This window comes from Otolemur garnettii, unplaced genomic scaffold, assembly GCF_000181295.1.
Source record: "Otolemur garnettii isolate 467f Iridium unplaced genomic scaffold, OtoGar3 scaffold00027, whole genome shotgun sequence".
Classification (NCBI taxonomy): domain Eukaryota; kingdom Metazoa; phylum Chordata; class Mammalia; order Primates; family Galagidae; genus Otolemur; species Otolemur garnettii.
Window position 1 is genome coordinate 14,119,267 of NW_003852422.1, and position 23,761 is coordinate 14,143,027.

Genomic DNA, 23,761 nt, shown 5'->3' on the forward strand with positions numbered 1-23,761 from the left:
TGAAATTAAGGAGTTAGAAGAAATGATCATCTTATCCTGTGCAAAATTACGATTTGGTTCCATGATGTCAAAATAAACTTGCTGGGTTTGAAGTATACTCGTGAAGGCCGGGATGTGTCTGGTTTATTAACCCCAGCACTTAGCCTGGAGCCCCCTGCTCTTTGCAGATCCTTGATAAACAGATGTGCTTTAATATCTCCAGACCAGCTTGAAGGAAAGGACTATCTTCAGTTTTTTTTAAACCTTTGCCCAGCTTCATTCTACCACTCATTCAGTAAGCATGATTTGAAAAGACCAATTCTGAATAGGTGTTAATGACAGTGACTAACTGATCGTCTGGGTAAGCATTTGCAGAACCCCATAGAACAGAAAGGAGCCTTTACTTACCTAAGAGGACAAAGACGCAGGCCAGGATGGCAATGAGGGCACCCCGGCTCAAACTCACTGGGAGCATGTAAGCCTCGGGGCTGCAGGACATGACGTGGCCGTTGTCGTCACAGCTGCACACCTGGATGGTCAGGGTGCCAGTGCTGCTGAGCACTGGCTGCCCACTATCTGCTATCAGGATGGGCAGGTAAAAGACACTCTGCTCTTGCTGCCGGAAGCCAGACTTCCTCGTTAGAATCCGGGCAGTGTTATCTGAAAATGCCAGGGGTTCCAGGGTTGAAAAAGGGAAGGGGAATTAATATCTTAGATTGAGGAAAGCAAAGGGGCAGGGACAGGGTGTAGGAAGGAGAGAGAAGGATAGTCAAACCTTCCTTGCTGCTCAGCCATAGCCAAGGCAGGTTTGCCTGATCAGTATTTGGATTCAGAAACCCAGGATTTCTGCTTGCTTTCAGGCAAAACCCTGAGGCCTAGCAGAGAAAGCTTTTTTAGAGCATTTGTCTTACCCTTTGTGACATAAAGTGCCCAGGGTGAACTGTCAGACTTCAATTCTAACAAAAATGTCCTTGGGAAAGCTTGACAGAAATGAACAATCACTGGTGACTTGTGGTCCCTATTTGTTCCTGCTCAGCAGCTTGCCAAGGCCCAAGCGCTACTTTGTGCCTCCAGGAAGAGAATGTGAGGAGCTGTGTGACTGTGGCAGATTGCTTATTTTTGCCACTTTGGCTGGAATTCATGTCTTTTGCTATTTTCTTTTATGCTTGTGAAATGCAGTCACCAGCTCTTCCTGTGCTTCCTCAAGAACCTGCTCATTTAGCAGAAACTTACTTGAAATCCCCTAATCATATGACACACCCTGTTATTTCTCCTAGATTGGTGGTCTAAGTTGGAACAGTTAACATGAACTTGCTGAAAATTCATTCTTGATTAGCAATCCTGGTTATTTCTCCTTCAATTTTGAAGGGGATTGAAGTCAGATTATGAGATGTATTTCTACCAAGCTCTGTGTGTGTATTTACTTTTATATTCACCTACTGTCGTATTCTGAGATTTTTTTCATATTTTTTAATTTGTGCTTTCAAGTTTCCTGGAGTGAGTTTTATTTATTTATTTATTTTTTGTAGAGACAGAGTTTCACTTTATTGCCCTCCGCCTCCCGAGCAGCTGGGACTATAGGCATCTACCACAACGCCTGGCTATTTTTTTGCTGCAGTTTGGCTGGGGGCGGGTTTGAACCCACCACACTTGGTATATGGGGCTGGTGCCCTACTCGCTGAGCCACAGGTACCACCCTTGGAGTGGGTTTTAATTCTGAAGTTGATATGGTACATTTTTGCAAAGCTCAGATCATTTTATGCAGAGGAGAAGTTTGAGAGAATTGTGGTAGGACATATAAGAAGTGTTTCTCAAGGCAAATACCATCAACATGGTAGATTCTCTGGATGTAGTTCATATTTCACAGCAGAGTCTAGAACTTCACAAAAAATTCGGAGAGCCTAACCAGAGTAAACATTATGCATGATCATCAATACTTCAGGTTCTCCTTCCCTTCTTGCATATAATAAAGGATTATACATTCCTATCCTCTTGAATTTGGGAATGCCTAAGTGATTTGCTATCATTGATGAAAAATGAGCAATAGTGATTTGTGTCACTTCTGGGCAGAGGCATGTTAAGGTGTAGGCTTCTCTGTGATTTCTTACCCTGCAGTGCGTATGTGAAGTGAAGATCTAAGCAGCCTGGGACTCTGCTGTGGATGGTGGACAGCTGTCCCGGGACACTCAGACACGAAATGTGAGCAGGAAATTAACTTCAGTTGCACTAAGCCACTGAGATTTTGGTGGTGGGGGTTTGTGGAGCATAACCTGGTCTTTTCTGACTAGCCCATTATCCCTTAATTAATTTTTCCCCTTCCTCGTTCCCCTGGTTTTTATGGTAGCAGCCATAGTTCATTGCGTGCTCATGTGCCATGTACTTGGACTTTGCACGCAGTCTTTCATTTACTCTTCCCCACAACTTTGTGAGGTAGTAATAATCTCTCCCTGTGCAGTGAGGGAAATGAGGCCTAGACAGATTTTATAATTTGAAGTCACTAACCTGGTTAGTAGTACAACTGGGATTTGAACTCTGGTCTCTCTGACTCCCAAACATGCACTCCTTCCATTGTATTTTGTAACTACTTATGTGGTTTAGTAACATTCACTGTCAAAAAATTATTGAGATAATCATGATCTCTTCCTGCTTTGATACAGGCTACTCTCTTCTTACTTTCTTCTTGGTGGAGAAAGATAGCCAACCTGAGGATTATAGTTGTATTTCTACCTACCACACAACCACCCACCTTTCTGTTTTCTGAACTTAATAAGTAAGTACTATTAATTCTGCTTCATAGTTTTAGTTTTTTCCCCCAGAAACCAAGTTTTTCTCTAAAGAGAATTATTTTAATTTAATGTTTTGTTTTAATTTAGGCTAGGTCATAAGACTTTTAGAAAGACTTGAGCTGAATTTCATAACAGTATAATTAAGGTTTTGACTATTTTTTTTTGTTTGTTTGTTTGCAGTTTTTGGCCAGGGCTGGGTTTGAACCCACCATCTCTGGCATATGGGGCCGGTGCCCTACTCCTTTGAGCCACAGGCGCTGCCCGACTAATTTTTTATTTTTATTTTTTGTCTTTCTGTGTTGCCCAGACTGTTCTCAAATTCCTAACCTCAAGTTATCCTCCTGCCTTGTCCTCAGTAAGTGGGATTATAGGAGAGCCAACGCACCTGGCCTTTCTTTCCTTAATTTTAAATAGTATGATATGGGCCAGGCATGGTAGGTCATCCCTGTAGTCACAGCATTTTGGGAGGCTGAGGTGGGAGGATCACTTGAGTCCAGGAGTTCAGGACTGCAGCGAGCTGTGATTACACCATTGCATTCTAGCCTGGGTGATGAAGTAAGACCCTATCTCAAAAAAAAAAAAAAGAAAAAAAAAAAGAAAGAAAGAAAGAAAAAGAAAGATTAAATTGAAAAATTAGAGCATCACATTGCAGAGTCCAGTTCTGGAATGGGCCCGACATATAGTAGCCACTTGGTAAGGTTTTGTTGAATGCAATGATTAGAACTTTGGTAATTCATTTGGAATAGGTATTTGTTTTTAAGGTGACCCAAAACATTGTGTGTGGGGATGTGGGGCTAAAACAGGGCCCAACTTTTAGTCCCAGCCTTAAGATTTACTCTCTTACTGTTCATATCTATCAAATGGGACAGTGAGAATCAGAGAGATGAGTAACTTCCTTAAAATCTTAACAGGATTATTGGAAATATTAAATAAAGCAAAGCATGGAAAAAATACTACTAAAGTGTTATATACACATAATTTTGTCATAAGGTTTGGGGATTTTAAAGTAAAAACAGTCGTACTTGCGATAGTGTCCTGTTGTGTTCAGGACATGTCTTGGCATAGGAGCAGGGCATGTGATGGTGGGTCCACCACATCAAGTCAGTTTTTCAGTGAGTCTCAGTAAAGAATGCTTATGGAGTAAATTGTCACAAGGATATTAAGAGTTCATGCTCTCTGTTGAGGATGTGATGACTTCTGTTTAGGGAACCCTTCCAAAAGATGAGTCATGTCTTTTCCTGTTCCAGTGGCCCATCTTTTTAAGATATTGGTTCTATGAATTGATGCCCAAAGTTAACTTTTAGAAATTTGCAGCATTTTGCAGCATATTATTTTTTATTGATTCTGAAATATACTAGAGTGACAGTTGAAAATTTAATGAAAGAACATAATGTCTTATCTGCCTCCCACCCCTAGGTTTCCTTTGTAAAAGCAATCTGTGGCAGCAGAAGCTACTTTTTGCAGGAAGGATTTCCCATGAAGCACGTGAATGAATAGTTCACAATTGTGACCGAATAAAAATCTCAGGATATTTAATTATAGTATTTGTCTTTTTATTATTCATATTTCCCCTTCCTTGTATAATTATTTTAGTGATTTTAGAAGAATGCTTTTCATGTAGAAGAAAACAGGTCTGAGATTCTCAAATTTTATAGCGAAAGACTATTGGGGAGTTGAATTAATACTTTTAATAACTGATGTTTGAGACTAAGACTCATCATGCCTAATCATGACTTTTCCTTATCCTTTGTTTAGACTTTTGCAAAGTGATAATGTCTTAGAATTGGAAAGAAAATGAAGCTATTGCAGGCCTGAGAACTGATGACCTCTCCAAGGTCATTTGGTAGCAGAATTAACAGAAGGGGTTCATTCGACAGATTTAACTTATTTTTTCCATTGCTTTGACCTTTCTAGGAAGCAGTTATCTGGCAAAGAACAAAAGTCTTTCTTTTTCCCATCTGTGCCCAAAGAAGAGTGTGCCGGGTCAGTAAACCCCTTAGCTGATCTGAATGCTTGTTGGAGAAGAGAGCTTTAGATTTCTGTTCCAACAAAGCTATAGTAGGGTGCACTTTGTGGATAGGGAACTACCTGTGGTGTGTCTCTAAGGCATTCTAAAGTGATAAAATTGTTTCAATGCCAAAGCTGCTGTGCGTGTTACTGTATCTGTCCTTTGCTATCTCTGTTACTTACCCTTTCTCTCCCTTTTGTTCTGAGGGTTTTTCACTGTTTCCCTCTTAATTGCTTAGAAATGTTCTTTTAGGTTTTTCTCTTTATATAGGTCACTTTCTGTCATGTTTCTCAGATTTTCCCCAGCATTATAGAATACATAAACAAGGCTGCTGTCTCTGGGAATGAATGAAGGATTTTGCCTCTTAGCTTTGCAGCATGGTTGACACAGAATGTGTCCTTCACGAACCATCTCTTGACTTACTGACTGAATGAAAGTTTTAGAGTCAGCAGAGGGCTTTCTTTGGCTTTGATGTAAGACATTACAAATGTCCTCCCTGCTATTAAAGAGCAGGTGACCTTTGACACTGTGTGCATAGTACAGTAAGTAGCCAGCCTAAGCTGTAGAAGAGCAGAGATAGCCAGCTATCCAGTGGATTACCTTGGTTGTCCCTTACGGTGAAGTTAGGGTTGTTAGCAGCTTCAGGGGCCAAGCTGTAGTAGAAATGCTGACCATTGTGTGGGTCATCTTGGTCCACTGCACTCACTGTCTGGATCAGCTGAGGGAGGGACAGGGAATTGGGTAAGTTGGAGTCAAAGGAGAAAGCATTAGGGCCCAGTGAAATCCCACACCCGGATCCAGTGGTGGGTTGTTTTACCTAATGAGAAACACATCATGAGACTTACCTGGAAACTTTCCATGCTGTCACACAACTGAGGGTTTCATTTGGTTTATTGTTGGGCCTGAGTATGTTAGTAGGCATAGGGTGAATGGTACCTAAATACTTCAGGTGTTAGACATCAGTGTAACTTCTGTTTCCACACCACAGATAGCCATTCTTGGGCAGTCTAAATAGGAGACTTTGAGTTAAAGGACTGAGGTGCCACAAAGTCCTGCTTGACCCCAAATGTTCTTCCTCTCTTCCCATCTACTTAACCTCACCATTGGGTGAACATTTGAGGGTTAAATTGCTGTCTTTGAGAAGCCACGGTTTAAGAATGACCACTACCTAGAAAAGAAGTTAGCAGACATCAGCATTGGTTCTTTCAGGTTGAGGGAAATGTGTGAGGAGTGGGTCACAGGCAGCCATGTTTTGTTGGCAGCACATCCAAGGTGAGCTTGAGGCCCCAGATGGGCTTGCTTAGTCTGTATTTCTTCACCTGTAAGTTAAGGGAGGTAATGCACTCACAATATGCTAAGGATTAACAGAGGGGAAGCTCCCAGCAAGGGGCCTTCTGCTGCTCAGATACCCTTTCAATGAAGGACTTACTGCACTGGCCTTTACCTGTGAGTCTCTTCAGGCATTACCACTTGCAGAAAGTCATCTTACCCATGATCATCACCTCTTCCAGGACAACCCACCTCCAGTAGCTGATTGATGTGATAATATACAGGCTTGGCTGACCCATCTCAACTTGGAAAACTCTAGTTCTAGACTCTCTGTGAAGTTAGCCCAGGTGGTTAATGGGTCTGCATTGCAGCTGGACTTCTCTCTTTGCTCACTCCTGCTTTCTTTCTTTCCCCTCCCATGGGCCCTCCCTAATAAACACCTTCTTTATACCAGAACTCCATCTCAGGGTATGCCTCTTGAAGAACACAATTGTTGACTCTAAATGTAGGGGGATGGTGTTATAAGAAAGGCAAGTAGGCTGTGTGGGAGCCTTTGGGAGGCTGAGGATTGCTTGAGGCTAGGAGTTTGAGACCAACCTGGGCAACACAGTAGGACTCTGTCTCTACAAAAAGTTAAAAAAAATAGCCAACCATTGTGGCACACACCTGTAGTCCCAGCTACTTGGGAGGCTGAGGCAGGAGGATTGCTTGAGCTCAGGAGTTAGAAGTTGCAGTGACATATGATCATACCATTACACTCAAGCCTGGGTAACAAACAGAGTGAGACCCTGTCTCTAAATAAAAGAAAGACAGGGGTCAGGCAGGCCGAGCAGTAGAGATTAACTTGCCCACAGCTCCTAGTCCCAGATCAGTGCTGCTTACATACCAGGGTCACCAGCCCACCCTTTCCCTGCCTAGAGACAAAGCTTGTAGTACCAAACACTGTATTAGAGAGAGAGCATATTTCTTGAAGAATGTTATAATCAGGGGATTCTATGTAACTTGGCAAACATAGTTGGGAAAATCATTTCAGAACATCTGACCTGTGAATTGTGTATATATTGGTGAGACTGGGGGCTGAGGCGTGAGGCTGGTTGGTCATAAGACTTCAGAGGATGAGTGAGTGAAGACATTGATCTCTAGGTCTGGGCCGGGAGCAGCCTGGCTGGCTTCCTGCTCTTTATTCTGGCAGGTCAGATTGCTTCCTCAGCCCCACTTGTCATGTAGGTTTCTGCTCAACTGGTTTCATTCTGCCCACAGCCATCAACAACTATGTCGTCTGATTTCTTGATGGGATTCCTTCACAGCTGCTCCCTAAGAGACTAGCACGTATCTGGACTTGGCAGATGTGAAGATTATCACAGTGTCCAGCGAGTAAACACAGGAGGCCTGATTCGTTGTAAACCAGACATACCTTTTGAACTACATACTTTGGAAAATCTTCAAAACATTTCCCAGAGTCCAAATCAATGGATAGGATTTTTAGTATTTGGGGTGAAAGGTGAGAAATGTGACAGACTTAATGGTTCATGCCCTGACCTTAGAATCACAGATAAGCTGTACTTAAAAACACTTTGTAATACTCCAGTAAAAGGTGTATTTAGAAATAAGGGGTATGTTTGTTTGGCCTCAGAAATAGAAAAGGTGGTTAAAGTGCTATTTACCCATCAGAGTGTTCCTTCTCCTATTCTGAAGCCTTTTAGGAAAGGGAGTATTTAATTTGAGGGAGGGGCTTTAATTTACTATGCTACCTATCACCCCATTTATATTATAGAACATAACTAGTTTCTTTTGTCATAAAATTATATATTAATCATAAGCATGATTTTTATAATATAAATGGTTTTTATTCTGTATAGTATATAGTTATAACATAAAACAAAAATCATTAAAAGTCCCAGTCCCCCTCACTTAAAACTCAGCTCCCTTAGCACAGTAGCTATATTATGTTTGCTTCTTCCTTCCAGTCTCTGTTCACATGCAGACATGATCTTATATAACTGCAAACATGTATGTGTAGTTTTTATATCTCCTTTCTTAGAATAAAATGGCTCATCTCCTCTTATGCTATAAAGTCTGCATTGTAACTTTTATTAGCTGCATACTATTTCAGGCCTTCCTAGAGTAGAAATTCAATAATGTAGAAGTAGAATTATCCTGGACTTGTTGAAAAAAACAAAACATGTTAGGATGCTTATAGACCAGTGCACCAAATTTCAGTGATTGCTGGATAAAGTCTGTTTAGATCAGAATTACTATAGAACACCTTTTTGCCCCAAGGGATGGGAATCATTTTTTGCTTTGACTAAATAGAAAGATAAAGATGTATTAAGTCAATATTTGGCAAGTTCAGGGAGCTAATAAAAATCTTGAACATACAGACATCACCTCTGTCCAGTAGGATGCTGGTACTCCTGTTCCTGGAGTGTGAGAGAAGTGGAAGCCAAGCCAGCTTATGGTTGGAGGCCTGAATGACCTATTGTCCTAACTTTGATATTAAACAGTCCTGACTCAATTGACCCACCACCAGCATCCATGAGGCCACAGGATACATTCTGGGGGCAGTAAATTAGGACTGTAAGGGAATCTGCTGCGTCATAGGTAGAGGAGGAAGCAGGAGCGGAGTGGAGATGGAAGGGCAAGTCATAGGCCAGGCAGTAGCCTGATGTGTGCACTTGTACATGGCCTCTCCAAACAAAGTCTGGATGATTCTCAGTTCTACCACTTGGAATTTGATCAATCAAATAGTTAGGTTTAAAAGCATACTTTAAAAAATATGCAATTATGGCGCAGTACCTGTAGCTTAGTTGGCAGGGCACTGGCCACACACTGAGGATGACGGGTTCAAGCCCAGCCTGGGCCTGCTAAAAAATGATGACAACAACAACAACAACAACAACATAGCAGGGTGTTGTGGCAGGCACCTATAGTGCCAGCTACTTGGAAGGCTGAGGCAAGAGAATTGCTTAAGCCCAGGAATTTGAGGTTGCTGTGAGCTATGACGCCATGGCACTCTACCCAGGGTGACAGCTTGAGACTCTGTCTCAAAAAAAAAGAATTTAAGTTAATGGGGGTGGCGCCTGTGGCTCAGTGGGTTGGATGCCGGCCCCATATACTGAGGGTAGTGGGTTCAAACCCAGCCCTGGCCAAACTGCAACAAAAAAATAGCCAGGTGTTGTGCCAGGCACCTGTAGTCCCAGCTACTCGGGTGGCTGAGGCAAGAGAATCGCCTAAGCCCAGGAGTTGGAGGTTGCTGTGAGCTGTGTGACATGCCATGGCATTCTACCTAGGGTGATAAAGTGAGACCATATCTCTACAAAACAAACAAACAAACAAGTATGACTGAAGATTGTGGAGCTATAGTTATTTCAAACAAGTAGAAGTTTATTTGCTTTCCTCTTATCTGACACGGACAGCACTGAGAAAATGGGTGTTTTATTTGAGGGAGGAGAGACAGTAGGTAATTCCAGGGAACAAAGCATTCTGAAATAGGCTGGGCAGTCCCTAAACAAAGTACTTGTTGCTAAAAGTTAAGAAAGGGAAGTGAGGAGCTTCCCTACTGCAATATTTTGAGGAATTGTTGCTACTTTTAGGAAAAGAGAAGACATCTCCTCCTTCCGGGATGTGTATGACCGGAAGCATGTGTTACAGTTGCCAGTATACAGTTCAGTTTCAAGGGGGGTAAACATCTTATACTGGCAGCCCTAAGAAACAAGCCACCTGCAAAGCACTGTTTAGATCATAATATGTAAATAGTTGTCTTATTAAGTGCACTGTTGAGACCTCATCTGTAAAATTTGGAGACTCTGTTAGGTAATGTTAGTTTCTGGAGTCAAAATGTCTTTGATGGAGAATTTGGTTACCTGTAACAGTTGTTTCCACACACCAGGGGTTAACCAAGGAGCACTTTTCACAGGGTGCCATACCTGTCCCACTTTGGCATTCTCACAGACGAAAGCCTCATAGAATCTGGGGAACTCTGGGGCATTGTCATTCACATCTAAGACTTTGATTGTGACAGGAACACTTCCAACCTGAGAGGGATTGTCTAAAGAGAACACAGAACCAAAACACAAGGTCAGTAACGCGGAAAAAGAGTAATACTATTTGCTGGAAGTCAGTATTTACTTGGTCAGTCTGGTTTTTAAAGGAATTGTATAAAGTACATTGAAATGGTAACACAAGCATAAGGTGTTTGTCACCTACTTAGAGTGTGGGCAGACAAAAGCATTGGCAGAACAAGGTGTGAGTTGGAGAGTGTGTTAGTGTGTTTGCTATTAGGAGTATGAGAGGAGAAAGTGTCACAAATGAATCCAGTTTTGAATCTCCTACTTGGCTCATACTTTAGGTTCTGGAATGAAAGGCAGGTCAACTCTATATTCTGGGCTTTAAACCAGCTTGTTTCTAATTGGATGCATACTATGTGGCAAAATGCTTGACCACAAGCATTCCTGTGGAATAATTAGCTCTTTGAATTATATTCCCAAAGATTTCAAGTTACTCCTTGGAATGCAGGTAACATTGCACATTAATTCCTGCCTAGGGACTAAGGGGATACTATGGGATCAAACACACACCTAATCCATACCTTTGGCTGGGGCGTTCTCATAGTTACTTCTGGGGAAAGGTGTTTTGGTTCCTTGGCACTGCCACACATAAGACAATTTTGTAGCCCCAGCAGGCTCCCCTCTTGTCTTTTTTTGTTTTTGTTACCACCCCAGGGAGTTGAAATAGAAATAACAAGACACAGAAATTATTTTTGGTAAATAATTTTACTAATCCCAGAATGCATTGTTCTTCTGATCAGTTTTTTTTCTTTTTTAAAAGTCACTATGCTGTACTATTTTCCCCCTAAATCCTTCTATTGCTTGGTTACCAGGAAGTGCCATTGTAATTAAAATTTATTTTGTCTTTTTAACAGTGGTATTTGTTTGCATATGGAAGAAATAATGAAAATATCTTGAAAAACTTAGAGGAAAAATAGGATCCAGGATCCTGCCACCAGAGATACAATTATATATGTAACATTATATAGTATATGTGTCCAAAATTGTAGAGCTACACACTCTTTCTTTCTCTCTTTCTCTCTCTCACACACACAGGATTACAGTTAAGCGAATAAAAGAATTGGATTCAGAACTTTTAGGACAGGATTATCTTGTGTCACTGCATAACTTTAAAAAAAACATGTGTGCAGGGTCTAGATGAAACCCCCCCCTTTTTTTACAATAGGTTGTACCATAACTTATTTAGTCAATCTCTTATTACTAGACATTAAGTAAGTATTACTTGCCATTTCCTCCCTATTTTAAAATAATACTGCAGTAGACATTTTCATATATAATTCTTTGTTGATAATTAGTAGCAGTAGAATTCGTGAGAAAAAGAATATGAATATTTTGGGAAATCTTTTTTTAAAATTTCCTTATTTTTCTTTGCTTTTCTTAGTTGTTTGTTTTTTGTTTCTGTTTGTTGAGACAGAGTGCTACCCTATGCCCTGAGCAGAGTGCAATGATACCATAGCTTACTGCAACCTCAGACTCTAGTTGTGGGCATCCCACTGCCTTAGCCTCCAGAAGCTGCTGGGATTACAGGCGCTTGCCATGGTGCCCAGCTGGGTTTTTCATTTTTCTAGGAGTCGGGGTCTCCCTCTCACTCAGGCAAGTCTTGAACTCCTGAGCTCAAGCAGTTCTCCCTCCTCGGCCTCTCACAGTGCTGGGATTACAGGAGTGAGCCACTGTGCCTGGCTATTTTGGGAAATCTTAATATGTATTGCCAATTACACTCCTAAATTGCTGTGCCTTGCTATATAGCCAGTGGGGTTAGTGATTGCCATTTTCCTGAGCCCTTGTCATCACCAAATATTATGAAAAAAATTGAATGTAGTAGTTTATAATTAAATTTTTATTAAGTTTATAATATTTATTCTAGCTTTTATTAATTTCCCATTCAATTTGTAAGTCAATTAATCTATCTTTTATTGTAAGATGTCTCAAATTCTTATGGATATGTGTGTGTATTTCTAGTCCTGGGTAAGGATCTGTAATTCCTATTTTATGTTATAAATCAGTCTTCATCTAATAAGAATGTTTTATACTATTTACACAGTCATGATTTTATTAAAGATTTAAAGTCTCTTAGATTTCTCAAGAATCTTCCCTTTTCCAACATAGCCACTGGGGGTAAGAACGCTGTCTTTTTCTGCTTTTGTGTGTTCTGTGTGCACGGAACTAAATACACAGGAGACACTTAAAGAGTTTATTTGAACTGAATGCATTCACTTACTTGCATAAACTTTAAATTCCATTTCTTCCTTTAAATAATGTAATTTTTTGTTATCAGTTCTAGAAACTTCCACTTTTTCCAACACATTTTGTCACCGTATGGAGACCAGTTTATTGTGCTACTTACTCATTTCCATAGCAAGGACAGTGATATTATGCCAAGAAAATTCTTCACGGTCTAGGGGTCTTGCAGTCATTAGGGCACCTGTTGTAATATCCACATAGAAAAATCTTCCAGGGTCACTGCTTCTGTCAATGGAGTATCTGTAGAAACACAGATTACGTATGTTATTTGCACTTGGATGGCATCTGGCAGCATACTGCACAGGAGCACTGAGGGCAGACCATATGGAACATGATTGCACTGCTCCGCGTTATGGATACTTAGAAAATGGCATTTGTGGTTTTAGCAAGTTCAAAACCAAAAATCAAGAAAATCCTCCAAAACAAAAAAAAAAAAAACTGTTAGTACTTCAGTTTTCTCATTCAAAAAATGGAATAAATAGTATGCCAGTAGTCTCAGGTCATTTGTAAGGTATTTAGAGATTAATTTACTCTCTTTAACACTTGAAACTATAAGGATTTGGGGACATCCTGAGTATTGACTCTTACCTGCATTTGTTCTAAGTAATTTCATTCAAATGGGTTATCAACTGCTAATCTAAAGGGGGAAAAGATAGAGTTTAGTGCCCCCAGTCTTTGTAATTAGCATTATCTATTGGGAAGAAAAGCTTTGCACCTGGCCCTTTGTAACTGTGCTAATCACTTACCTCTTGGCAAACAGTAATGGTAGTTAGTGTGTTTACTGGCGGGGAAGTCCTTACCTAGGTTAGGACTAGGTTACTTATGGAGTTTATAAATTTATAGGGTACATACTGCTGGAAAATGTCATATAAACAGTGTAATCAATGGAATATAATAAGCCGATGTTCCATAACAAAAATGGCTTACTAGTAACAGACAATGCACTTCATCCATTGCTTCCACTTTTCATGTTCACTCTGGACCAGTGTGCATTTTTATATAGGAGAAGAAGCATATTTACAGGCACTGGTGTCTGACAGAGTCACACCTCTTCAAGGGGAGCATATTTGCCTGGAATTTTGCTGTTGTATCCTTTGAGTCATTAGTTAACTCAGTCCTGGGTAAGGATCTGTAATTCGTATTGAATCTGACTTGGCCGTCCACTTCTTTTGTGTTATCTCATGTGGTCCCCGTCTTGGAAGCAACAGTAAGTATGGACAGAGGTCTAGGCATCTCTATGTTCAAAACCCTCCATAAGGAATTTCAGTATATAGTCATGATAGAGAACCATCACTGAGAATCTCATGTAGTTCTTGGTAAAGGCCAGTAATTATTATTATTTTTATTTTATATTTTTAATAGACAAATAGTTATATATATTTATGGGGTACACTGGGATGTTTTGATACATACATACATTGTAGAATGATCTAATCAAACTGATTAACGTGTCTATTACCTCACATATTTATCATTTTTTGGTGGTGTTTTTAGTAATTTTGAAATACACAGTACATTATTAATAGTAGTCTCCATTCTGTGCAATAATAGCTCACGAGAACTTATTCTTTCTAGCTGAAATTTTATGCCTTTTGACCAGCATCTCCCTTTCCCCATATACCACCCAGCCTCTGATAACCACTCTTGTACTCTCTGTTTCTATGAGTTTTGAGATTATGTGTTTATCGTTTTGTGCCTGGCTTATTGCATGTCGCATAATGCCTTCTAGATTCTTTCATATGTAAATTACAGAATTTCATTTTTTAAGACTGAACAGTATTCCATTGTGTATATAGACCACATTTCAAAAACCATTTATCAGTTGAGGGGCACTACATTGTTTTCATATCTTGGCTGTTGTGAGTAGCGCCACAGTGGAGGTGGGAGTGCAGGCATGATTTTAGTTCTTTTGTGTATATGTCCAGCAGTGGGATTGCTGAATCATATAGTAATTCTGTTTTTAGTTTTTTAACAAACCTCCATACTGTTTTCTAAAGCAACTGTACTAACTTATATTCTGAACATCAACAGTGTACAAAGGTTCTTTTTTCCCTCCATCCTAGCCAATATACGTACACACACATACATACGCCATATGCAAGTATATGGTAGATACAGTGTTTGGTAAGTTTTTTTTTTTTTTTTAAAGACAGACTTTCACTTTCATTGCCCTTGGTAGAGTGGCATGGCATCATAGTTCATAGCAACCTCAAATGCTTGGGCTCAAGTGATCCTCTTGCCTCAGCCTCCCAAATAGCTGGGACTATAGGTGCCTACCACAATGTGTGACTATTTTTTAGAGATAGGGTCTTCCTCTTGCTCAGGCTGGTCTTGAACTCCTGAGCATAGCAGTCCACCTGCCACTCCCTCCCAGAATGCCAGTATAACAGGTGTGAGCCACCAGGCCAGCCCCTGGCAAAATGTTGTCTCAAACATTTCATGTACTTCTTTTTTCTGCACAGACTCAGGATGGCTTTTCATAGAGCCAGGAATTAAAGAGCTAGCTGATAAATAAGGGCTGGAGAAGTAGGAATCATTTTAGTTATGACTTCCTAAGAGTCAGGAAATTTAAGAAAGCAAATTACTGCCTGTCTCTGCTTCTGACCCTATTTAACGAACATCTCTTATATGCCAGGCACTACTCAGCATATTTTACATATATTGGTTCATCTCATCTTTACAACAACACTGTGATGTATCATCCTCATTTTACAGGTGAGAAGACTGAGGCATGAAGAGGTTAGTTTACTTGCCCGAAGTCACACTGCTGGGAATCAAGCATCGGCAGTCTTGCTTCAGGTCTATGCTCCTAACCACCAGACCATGCTGCCTTAATGTTACGTGGATTGTATGAAATTGTTTAAGGAAACAAAACTATCTCTTAAAGATAAGTATGATAGCTAAGAGGTGATGTTTTAATAAAGAAGAAACTCATGCCTGTAAAGTTCATTTAGAATCCATTAGGTGGATTACTATTTTTTTCTTTAGGTATAATTCATGATTCAATTTTAAAATTTCCTGGCTATTTTAGGTTGAACTTTCTCTTAAGAAAAAAAATATAGTTTGGCTCATACTCTTATCTTTCAACTCCCACTCAGGAGAAAAGCCCGGCCAAGCAGTCTCCAGAGCCATAACCCTGATGGCAGCTCTCCAAGCCGCTCATCATGATGCTGAGGCATGATGCTGTGATAAACCGGCTTTCTGCGCTTGCACCCACAGCAACATGGGGACTGTCACAGACGCGTGGGAGATGCATAGAAGTAACGAACGGACGGTACCCCTGACAGCACTGCTGGCTGACACACCAGAAGACTTTCTTCCAGAAACCTCCCTCATCAAGGGGAATTCCTCTCTGATTTCCCAAACGAGGCCAGACTTGAGGGAAGATGGCCTTGTTTCTGTGAATGAAGGCAATTTGGAAGTCCAGCCAATATTCCGGAGGTGGGAGGACCAGAAAGGTGTAGATAGGAAAATGGGGAATTGGGACACACTAGTAAATTATGTAGGAGGCTTTCTTTTCAACTATAATATGTTCACCTGCTGCGAGCAGAATTGGCATAACAGGCACACACCAAGTTCCCATAAGCCAACAGAAGCTGGTGTTTGTAGCCTCCCTGAGTGTTTGCTTGGCTGAGGACATTCTCTGAATTTGGAAGTGATTTGGAGGTTAAGTGTCAGGAGCAGGCTTGCAAAATCCACACACACTCTAGGCAGGCACAGGAGGGAAGGCTGTTTCATTTGCCAAATGGTTCAATATCCTGCTTGTCAGAAATTCTTTGGGTATCCAAGTATTGTCTTTTTTATGCACATATAGCAAAATATGGAGATTTCATTTTGGGGCTTACCAGAGAATGATGACTAGCTTCTTAACCATGAACACACCGTCAACTTTCTGGAAAGGAGATTATGAAAGTCCTAATAATCTTTAAGAAATATTAAGTGGCCTTTTATCCATAACTTTTTAACTTCAGGTGATATATTGATTTTTTTGTGATTTAATAGGTATTTTCTTTTTAGAAATACAAATTTCAGTTTATTCTTTGTAATGCAATGCAGAAGAATTAGATGGCCACATAGCATATAATATATACAAATTATTTTATAAGAACATAACTTCTATGTGAAAAATAAGGATAAACTAGGCAATTGGCTGAGAGATAACATTAGAAGCAATTCTCAAATAGATCAATTAAATGATAGCCAAAGGTTTAACTTTTAGGTGCTTTTCCCTCTGAGAGTCTAGGATCTCCAATGTTGTTCTTGGATTTAGAGATTATTCTTTGTTGCTGTGGGACAGTGCAAGGAATCACAGACCTCACCCCTAACACTAAGAATTCAGCTCTCTCTTCACAGCCAAAATGCAGAGGAAGAATTATTCTAGGTTTGCTAGTTGGAATTTCTCTTTGTCTCCTATATCTGAGTATTGGTCTTCTTACCTTCAGGCCTGTGGCCCTGTTCTTGCCAGGACCTAAGATCTAGAGTCCTGCCTGAGAATAGCCCAATAGACAATGAGCTACGCTTGTGTCCTGTTCACCCATTAGTTCATCCTGGCTTGGGTTCTACTGGAATAGGCAGACATTCCATTATGGATCTCTCCAATACTGACTAATGTGCTGGCAACTGATAGTTTTCAACTGGCCCATCATCTGAAGCCACATTTTTCTGTTAGCTGGACAGGAATCCTTTTTGTCTACCTCATTTTGTTCCATGCCAGCAGTGGATATACAACTGCTGGTGTTTCTCTTTCGTTCCTAGATATGCCTTGAGGTAATGATTTTAGTCCTGAATATTGCACATACACTCTAGGGGGTGTGTGTGTGTGTGTTTCCTGTATTTGGTCTTTTTTGTATTCAGTACTGTGACTCCCAGCAAAACCCTATTTCCAGTGCTTACCACATAGAGACCAAGAATCAGAACCTGGAAAGATGTGGAATTATCCATAGGATATTATGATGGTTTTAGAAAGGGATCTGGTATTTGTGCTTGTTGCATTTCAGTTTCCCCCATAAAGTTTTATTTGATAAAGTTTCCCCCCACAATATTTTCTCTGATATAAATAGATACAAGTATTACAGATGAATAGATATATAATCAATAGATTAATATCAGAAGGTATATATTCTTGGCTCCTAAAAATATCACAATAGAATCTGCTTCATTTTTATTTATGTTTTAGGGACAATGTAGATTTGCTGCACCCCCATTCTCTTACATTTACAAAGCTTAAGGTTGAAATATCACTTCTATAAAGTTGTCATAACTCATAATAGAAAGATAAAATATCAGAATTCAAATAAATTCTTTTTAGCCATTTTAATACTAGAACATGGAAAATGTTTACTAGTTGGTTAGAGGAAGCAGATTATTCCCTGGAGAGAACCATTCTTGTTAAACTATAAAAGCATGTTTTCATTAAATACAAAATAGCACCAGGTAAGAGAAGTAGCCAGCTGACAGAGAAGGCATTTGATAAATTGAGGTGTATTTAAAATGTGTTATCTGCACTAAAACCCCAGATTAATTTTACTGTGTGGCTTTCAACAATTAATGTGACAGATGGCCTCAAACAGCCTTGGAATCCTGATCTTTTGTGGCAAGCTTCAGAGGCTTGGCAGTTGTTCTGGAAGGTTGGGGTGACAACCTGTCTACCCACTATTTGCACTTTGGTTCCAGAATTGATGGAAAATGGCCCCGATTGTAAAAGCAATTCTCTTCTTGCGGGGAAACATCTAGGTGAGAACTTTTATTTTAAAACGTACTGTGGAGAAACGGACATGTAGGATTGTGGTATAAAGCCCTGTCTGGCCAGGCTGCATGGCGTTGAAGCCATTGACAAGAGTAGTAGTTGCTATGCCTGTTTTTTCTATAGTATATGGGAATACATATGATACATGTTATTTTCTCTCTTTTTAAAAAGTAAAAAATGTCAGAAGTTCATAGAAGTTGAAAGAATATGCAGTGGTCACCTTTATATTCATCACTAAGAGTCAACAGTTTTAACATTTTGACATCTGTGCTTGCGTGACTGACTAAGCTTTATCTGAATTGGTGGTTCTCGACTGAACTGGGTGAGATTTTGCAGCACCTCCCTGGGACATTTGGCAGTATCTGGAGACATTTTAGGTTGTTGCCACTTTGGGGGAGCTACTGGCATTTTGTGGGTAAAAGCCACTAAAGAGGCAGGTAAACATCGTTCAATGTGCAGGACGCCACCCTCAACAACACAGAATTATCCAGCCCCATGGCTTTAGGACCACAATTGAGAACTAAGGAGAGAGATTGTGTGTGTGTGTGTGTGTGTGTGTGTGTGTACACGAGTGGCTGAACTAGTTGAAAGTGACAAGACTGTGTTATTTAAACAGAAAAATCTCTAAGAAAGAGGAAAGTGTTCCCAGATGGAATAGAGAAGGAAGATGCAAAGGGAAAAGTCAAGAAAATGACACGTAAGGAAAGAGAAGAGTCCAGGACATAAGGAAAAGGTGAAATCTGCGTAAAAACCTGATTGAGTTGTTGGTCACATCTGGGTCTTTAGCGGAAATGATCTGTATGGTTGTTCCAATGGCCACATCCTCAGGTACCTCCACAAAGTAAAAGGCAGGTTCAAATACAGGGGGCTCATCCACATCCTCCACACTGATGTGCACTGTGGTTGTGTCCTGAAACGGGCCGAGGTTCAGGAAACGCATCTCTAGGTGAGGATTGGCTCCTTCCACCTTTAAGGTGTAGCTCTTCTTGCTTTCAAAACTCAGGGGCTGTAAAGTAATGACAAGAAAATTGATTAGCCGCTAGCATATGTGTCAAGGTTCAAAAGGATGTCTGGTATTGGTGGTTGGTGGGAAGGTTCCCCAAAACATTAAAATGACGGAAAAGAGGTAGAGGAATAACAGAAGTTGTTTTTTGTTCCACAGTTAAGTCTTAATATTACTTTCAACATTTTGAGTAAGGAAGATAAAGAAAATGCCAGATATTTCAAAGATTGTTAAGAAAGCCAGTTGGGTGATGAAGAAAGCAATTATCTTGGGCACGCTTGGCTTTACATGTTTATTTATTTATTTTTTTTTTGGTGACAGAGTCTCAACTCTGTTGCCCAGGCTGGAGTGCTGTAGCATCATAGCTCACAGCAACCTCAAACTCCTGGATTCAAGTGATCCTCCTGCTTCAACCTTTTGAGTAGCTGGGACCCCACCAGCTACAGGGTGCCCACCAAAATGCCTGGCTAATTTTTCTATTTTTAATAGAGATGGGGGTCTCCCTCTTGCTCAGGCTGGTCTTGGATTTCTGAGCTCAAGCAATGCTCCTGCCTCGGCCCCACAGTGCTAGGATTACAGGTGTGAGCCCTTAGCCCTACTGCGTCTGCTCTTTTTAATCAGCATGGTCTTCAGAGACATTCCTGGGAACCCCCTCAGTTTGGGGCCTGCTTTACCTAGGACTGTCTCATTTCTAAAATGAAAAGTTGTATTTCCTGGGAATTGTTTCTGTCTCATGCAAACCAGGACAATAGGGCGCCCTATCTTTAGAGATACTTGCTCATTTGAAAAGATGTCATGACAGGCTGGGCGTAGTGGCTCATGCCTGTAATCCTAGCACTCTGGGAGACCAAGGTGGGTGGATTGCCTGAGCTCACAGATTTGAGACCAGCCTAACCCAGAGCAAGACCACAAAATAGTCAGGTGTTGTGGTGGGTGCCTATAGTCCCAGCTACTTGGGAGACTGAGCCAAGAGAATTACTTGAGCCCAAGAGTTTGAGGTTGCTGTGAGCTATGACACCATAGCACTCCACCGAGGACAAAAAAGAGAGACTCTGTTTCAAAAAAAAAAGAAAGAGAAAAAATGTCATGACAGTTAAGAATGAGTTTGTATTCCAGAATGCCCATGAAAAATTTTTTTTTCATGAGTAAAAAGGCAGTAGTGATTCTTCCCAAAAAACTATCATTAAGTACCTCACAAGGGTTCTCGGGGCACTGTATCAGATCACTATTTGTGTGTTTAGTTGATCACAGATGATCCTTTTTAATAGAAAATTCTAATTTGACACCTCATTTTATAGTTGAAGAGACTGAGCCCCAGCAAACCCGGAAGACCAGAATAAGCTGACATGGTTATGTAGTTGGAGCTGAAATGATGGCCAAGTATAAGAATTCCTCATCCAGGGCTAATCCATAAGACTTTAATTTTGTCTATAAAAAATTCTACTCATAAGACATATATGTTTGGTTGTTCCCATTTTTAATCTGTCCTTATTTTGAGGAATGTTTAAGTATTGCAGTTTAGGACACAAAGTGAAACGAAATGCTATTTCTGAAGAATAATCCATTTACAAAATCCATTTTTAATAATGATAAAAATGGTTAAGTATTTTAAGCAAAAATTAAAACATCAATAGTTAAAAAAATGGGATGTTAAATTCTACAAAATAATTATAGGAGATGGCAAAGCAGTTACTACTTAAAAGTCATATTTCAACATGGCAATTACTTACCGTTTTTTAACTAAACATCACTTTTTTCATAAAATATTCTGAATGTCAGACATTTCACAGTCCCATTTAAGCAACTACTTTCCGTTTGAGAAACATCTATAGGAGTTACTTAAATATATTATTTTCTTTTTTTAACTTAATTTTTTTTTTGATAAATAATATGTATATATATATTTTCAAGGTACACATGATAATTTAGTACATTTATATAATTGCTTTGTTCAGACTGCAACAACTTTGTTTTTTGTTTCATTGCTGTTGTTTGGCTACCGTGTTCAGGATTTACTTATGCCACACATCCTGCTTCTTGCTTCCTGGGTTGTCAACCATTTCCATTTCCAGGCAGCCCATTTCCACCAGCCTGCCTGCCTCCTTCTTTATTTGTCAAAAAGCAAGGTTTTCATAACTGGGGGAATCCACCATTGAGATTATGTGATATTCGAAGGACTAGCTTTGTTCCACCAATGTATTTATTCTTGTGCCCTAACTGTAGACATTTTTCTTTCCTGGAACATTGCATCACATTCTTTTAAATTCTTTCTTTCTGTATGAGTAATGGAAAGTGGACATTCTTGATTATGTTAGGTTTGAGCTAAGCAAAATTTGCCCCTTAATTTGAAGTCATTTTTCTAATTTGGTGTGAAATTTGTGTCTGTTTTTTAAATTGAGGTGTAATTTACATGCATTATGATTAATCTTTCTTAGTTTTGGAGGTTTTTACAAAATAATTCAGTTACATGTCCCCAATGATAATTAAGCTCTAACTGACCTTGTGACTCCCAACTGTGCCCTTTGTAGTCAGCCTCTTCCCTTCTGCCCAGTGCATTCTGTGCTGTGTCCCTCTTGCAGGAATGTTTTGAGTCTGATTTCTTCCACTTAGCCTGACACATCTGAGCTTCATCCATGTAACTGTGCAGTAGTTTGTTCTTTTTTATTGCAGTGTAGCATTCCATTGCATGGATGTACAGCAGTTGATTTATCCATCCTCCACTAGAGGTATATTTGGACTGTTTCCAATTTCTGAGAGTTATAAATAAATCTACTATCAACATTTATATATAAGTTTAGGTGGGAACATAGGTTTTCATTTCATGTGGGTAAATACCCAGGAGTGGGTTTATAGGATTATATGGTAGGTGTATGTATGTGTGTGTGTATAGCATATGTATATATATAAAATTTTAAAAAATTTTATAAGAAAATTATATTCTTATACATTCTCAATGCATATTTTTTCATTTTGGAAATGGGGTTGCTTCTCCAATTGATGACTCTTGCAATAGGTACAGGTTCAAGAGGAGATATGGGATGTAATTTTTACTGCCTGTGCAAGTCAGACACGGTCAAGGCCATTCATGTTGTTTCACTTGAATTGAGTTCCTTGCATTTTGGTACTGCATGTTTTGAACATTCCTGCCTTCTAAAATGTCTTCAAAAAGTTTGTATTATGGTTTGGCCTTGAAACAAAGGTTTGTAGGGGTAGAATGGAAACAACAGCCAGAAATGAAGCTGACATTGGTAAAGTAAATTTGTCTGTGTCTGCAGGAGCTTTTTAAATATCTGTAAACCAAGAAATATTAAAGCATTGTATCATTTAAGTTGGCAAGAATTTTTCTTAAGTGGTATGTAAAATGATGAGATTTATAATTCATGGCATCTTAGATTTGATAAAATATAGAATTTTTGTTCTTTGTGACCTGCCTAAGAGGAGAATGGACTCTAAACAATTGCTTCTTGTTGCTAGAAGATGGAAGGCGTGCTGAAAACTAGAAAATGGCATAACATCATGCTTGTTCAGAATAAAGAACATTCCGAAAATTATATATTTCAAGCATTTAAGTTAAGAGACTGAAAATCAATTGATTGATTACTTAAAAGCTAAAAAGACCCAAGATACTGAGTAGTAATCAGTGTGGTTTTATGAAGACCCAATTCTATCAATTCAACTTAATTTCTCTTTTTGAAAAAGTATGTGCTTTTCAGACAAATAATAGGCCTAAGGGAAATAAATCAAAAGCAGAACTTTTGTTTCAATTTTATATGGCATTATTAATGACAGACTGGGAAGATGAGTGTGGATCAGACGTCTGAGTGAATGTTGTTTCAAAGGCATAGCTTGAGCAGTCAATAGACTCTAAAGTATTTATTATATGTGATTTGTTCATCTGCCCAACTTATTGACTTCTTTTCTTAATTCCATTTTCTGGCAGCTCATGAGTTCAGAAGCGAAATAAAAATGACGTTTGGCAAAACTGATATATATTTTGATTAAACATGGATAAAGTTTTAGTAATTACAATGAAATACAGTCTTCTGTCTTAAGAGGTTTCATCTTTCCTTCAGGTAAGGGAGCTGGAGAAAAGACATTTTGAGATTTCTTTCCATACAGAATTATAATAGCTAGTAGTTTTTTAAAAATAAATGGCTTATAAGCTATGTTGTGATAATTTCACATAAATTAACATTAATACCATTATTATTATATACCTATATTATCAGTATTATTTTGAATTATTTTCTTTGTTAAGATATAAAATAAAATTTCAATAATGAGAATCCCCAAATTTGCTTGCTTGCTTGCTTTTTAAATAGAGTTTTTGTATTAAAGAAATAATAATTATTCAAAACTTTGCGCTTTTTCTTTATTTACAGTTAGTACTCATGGTTAGTAATTTATTATTAACTCGAGGCATACCACAGTGTAGGGGTATGTAGCCATGTGGTACACCAAATAGGTATTATTATTTTTAGTCACCTTTTATAATTGTAGTCTGTGTTATTCTCGAAGAATGAGAATAAAATAAGAAGTGACAGTTTAACCACACCTAGATTTATTTGATGATTTAGAAGTTGATTTTGCACTGTTTTGAGGTCACTGTGTGCTAGCTATAAAGATCTCTGATTGGTAGCGTTCTGGATATGTCTATTAATG

At 39.3% G+C, this 23,761-nt stretch overlaps 1 protein-coding gene and 1 long non-coding RNA gene across 3 annotated transcripts in view; one reads left to right on the top strand and one right to left on the bottom strand.

Moving 5' to 3' along the window:
* CDH20 (cadherin 20) overlaps window positions 1–23,761 on the bottom strand; it is a 202,102-nt gene that overhangs the window by 5,299 nt on the left and 173,042 nt on the right. For both annotated transcript variants that reach the window (XM_012804285.1, XM_003788420.2), the window contains exons 7-11: window positions 18,849–19,102; window positions 12,454–12,590; window positions 9,969–10,090; window positions 5,374–5,491; window positions 388–639 (exon numbers count right to left, since the gene is read on the bottom strand). In XM_012804285.1, the coding sequence (XP_012659739.1) occupies window positions 388–639; window positions 5,374–5,491; window positions 9,969–10,090; window positions 12,454–12,590; window positions 18,849–19,102 (883 nt within the window). The remainder of the gene's footprint in view (window positions 1–387; window positions 640–5,373; window positions 5,492–9,968; window positions 10,091–12,453; window positions 12,591–18,848; window positions 19,103–23,761) is intronic.
* On the top strand, window positions 8,710–18,605 carry LOC111724842. The gene is made up of 3 exons (XR_002773053.1): window positions 8,710–8,719; window positions 13,250–13,254; window positions 18,495–18,605. It is a non-coding gene; the product is annotated as an uncharacterized LOC111724842 (long non-coding RNA).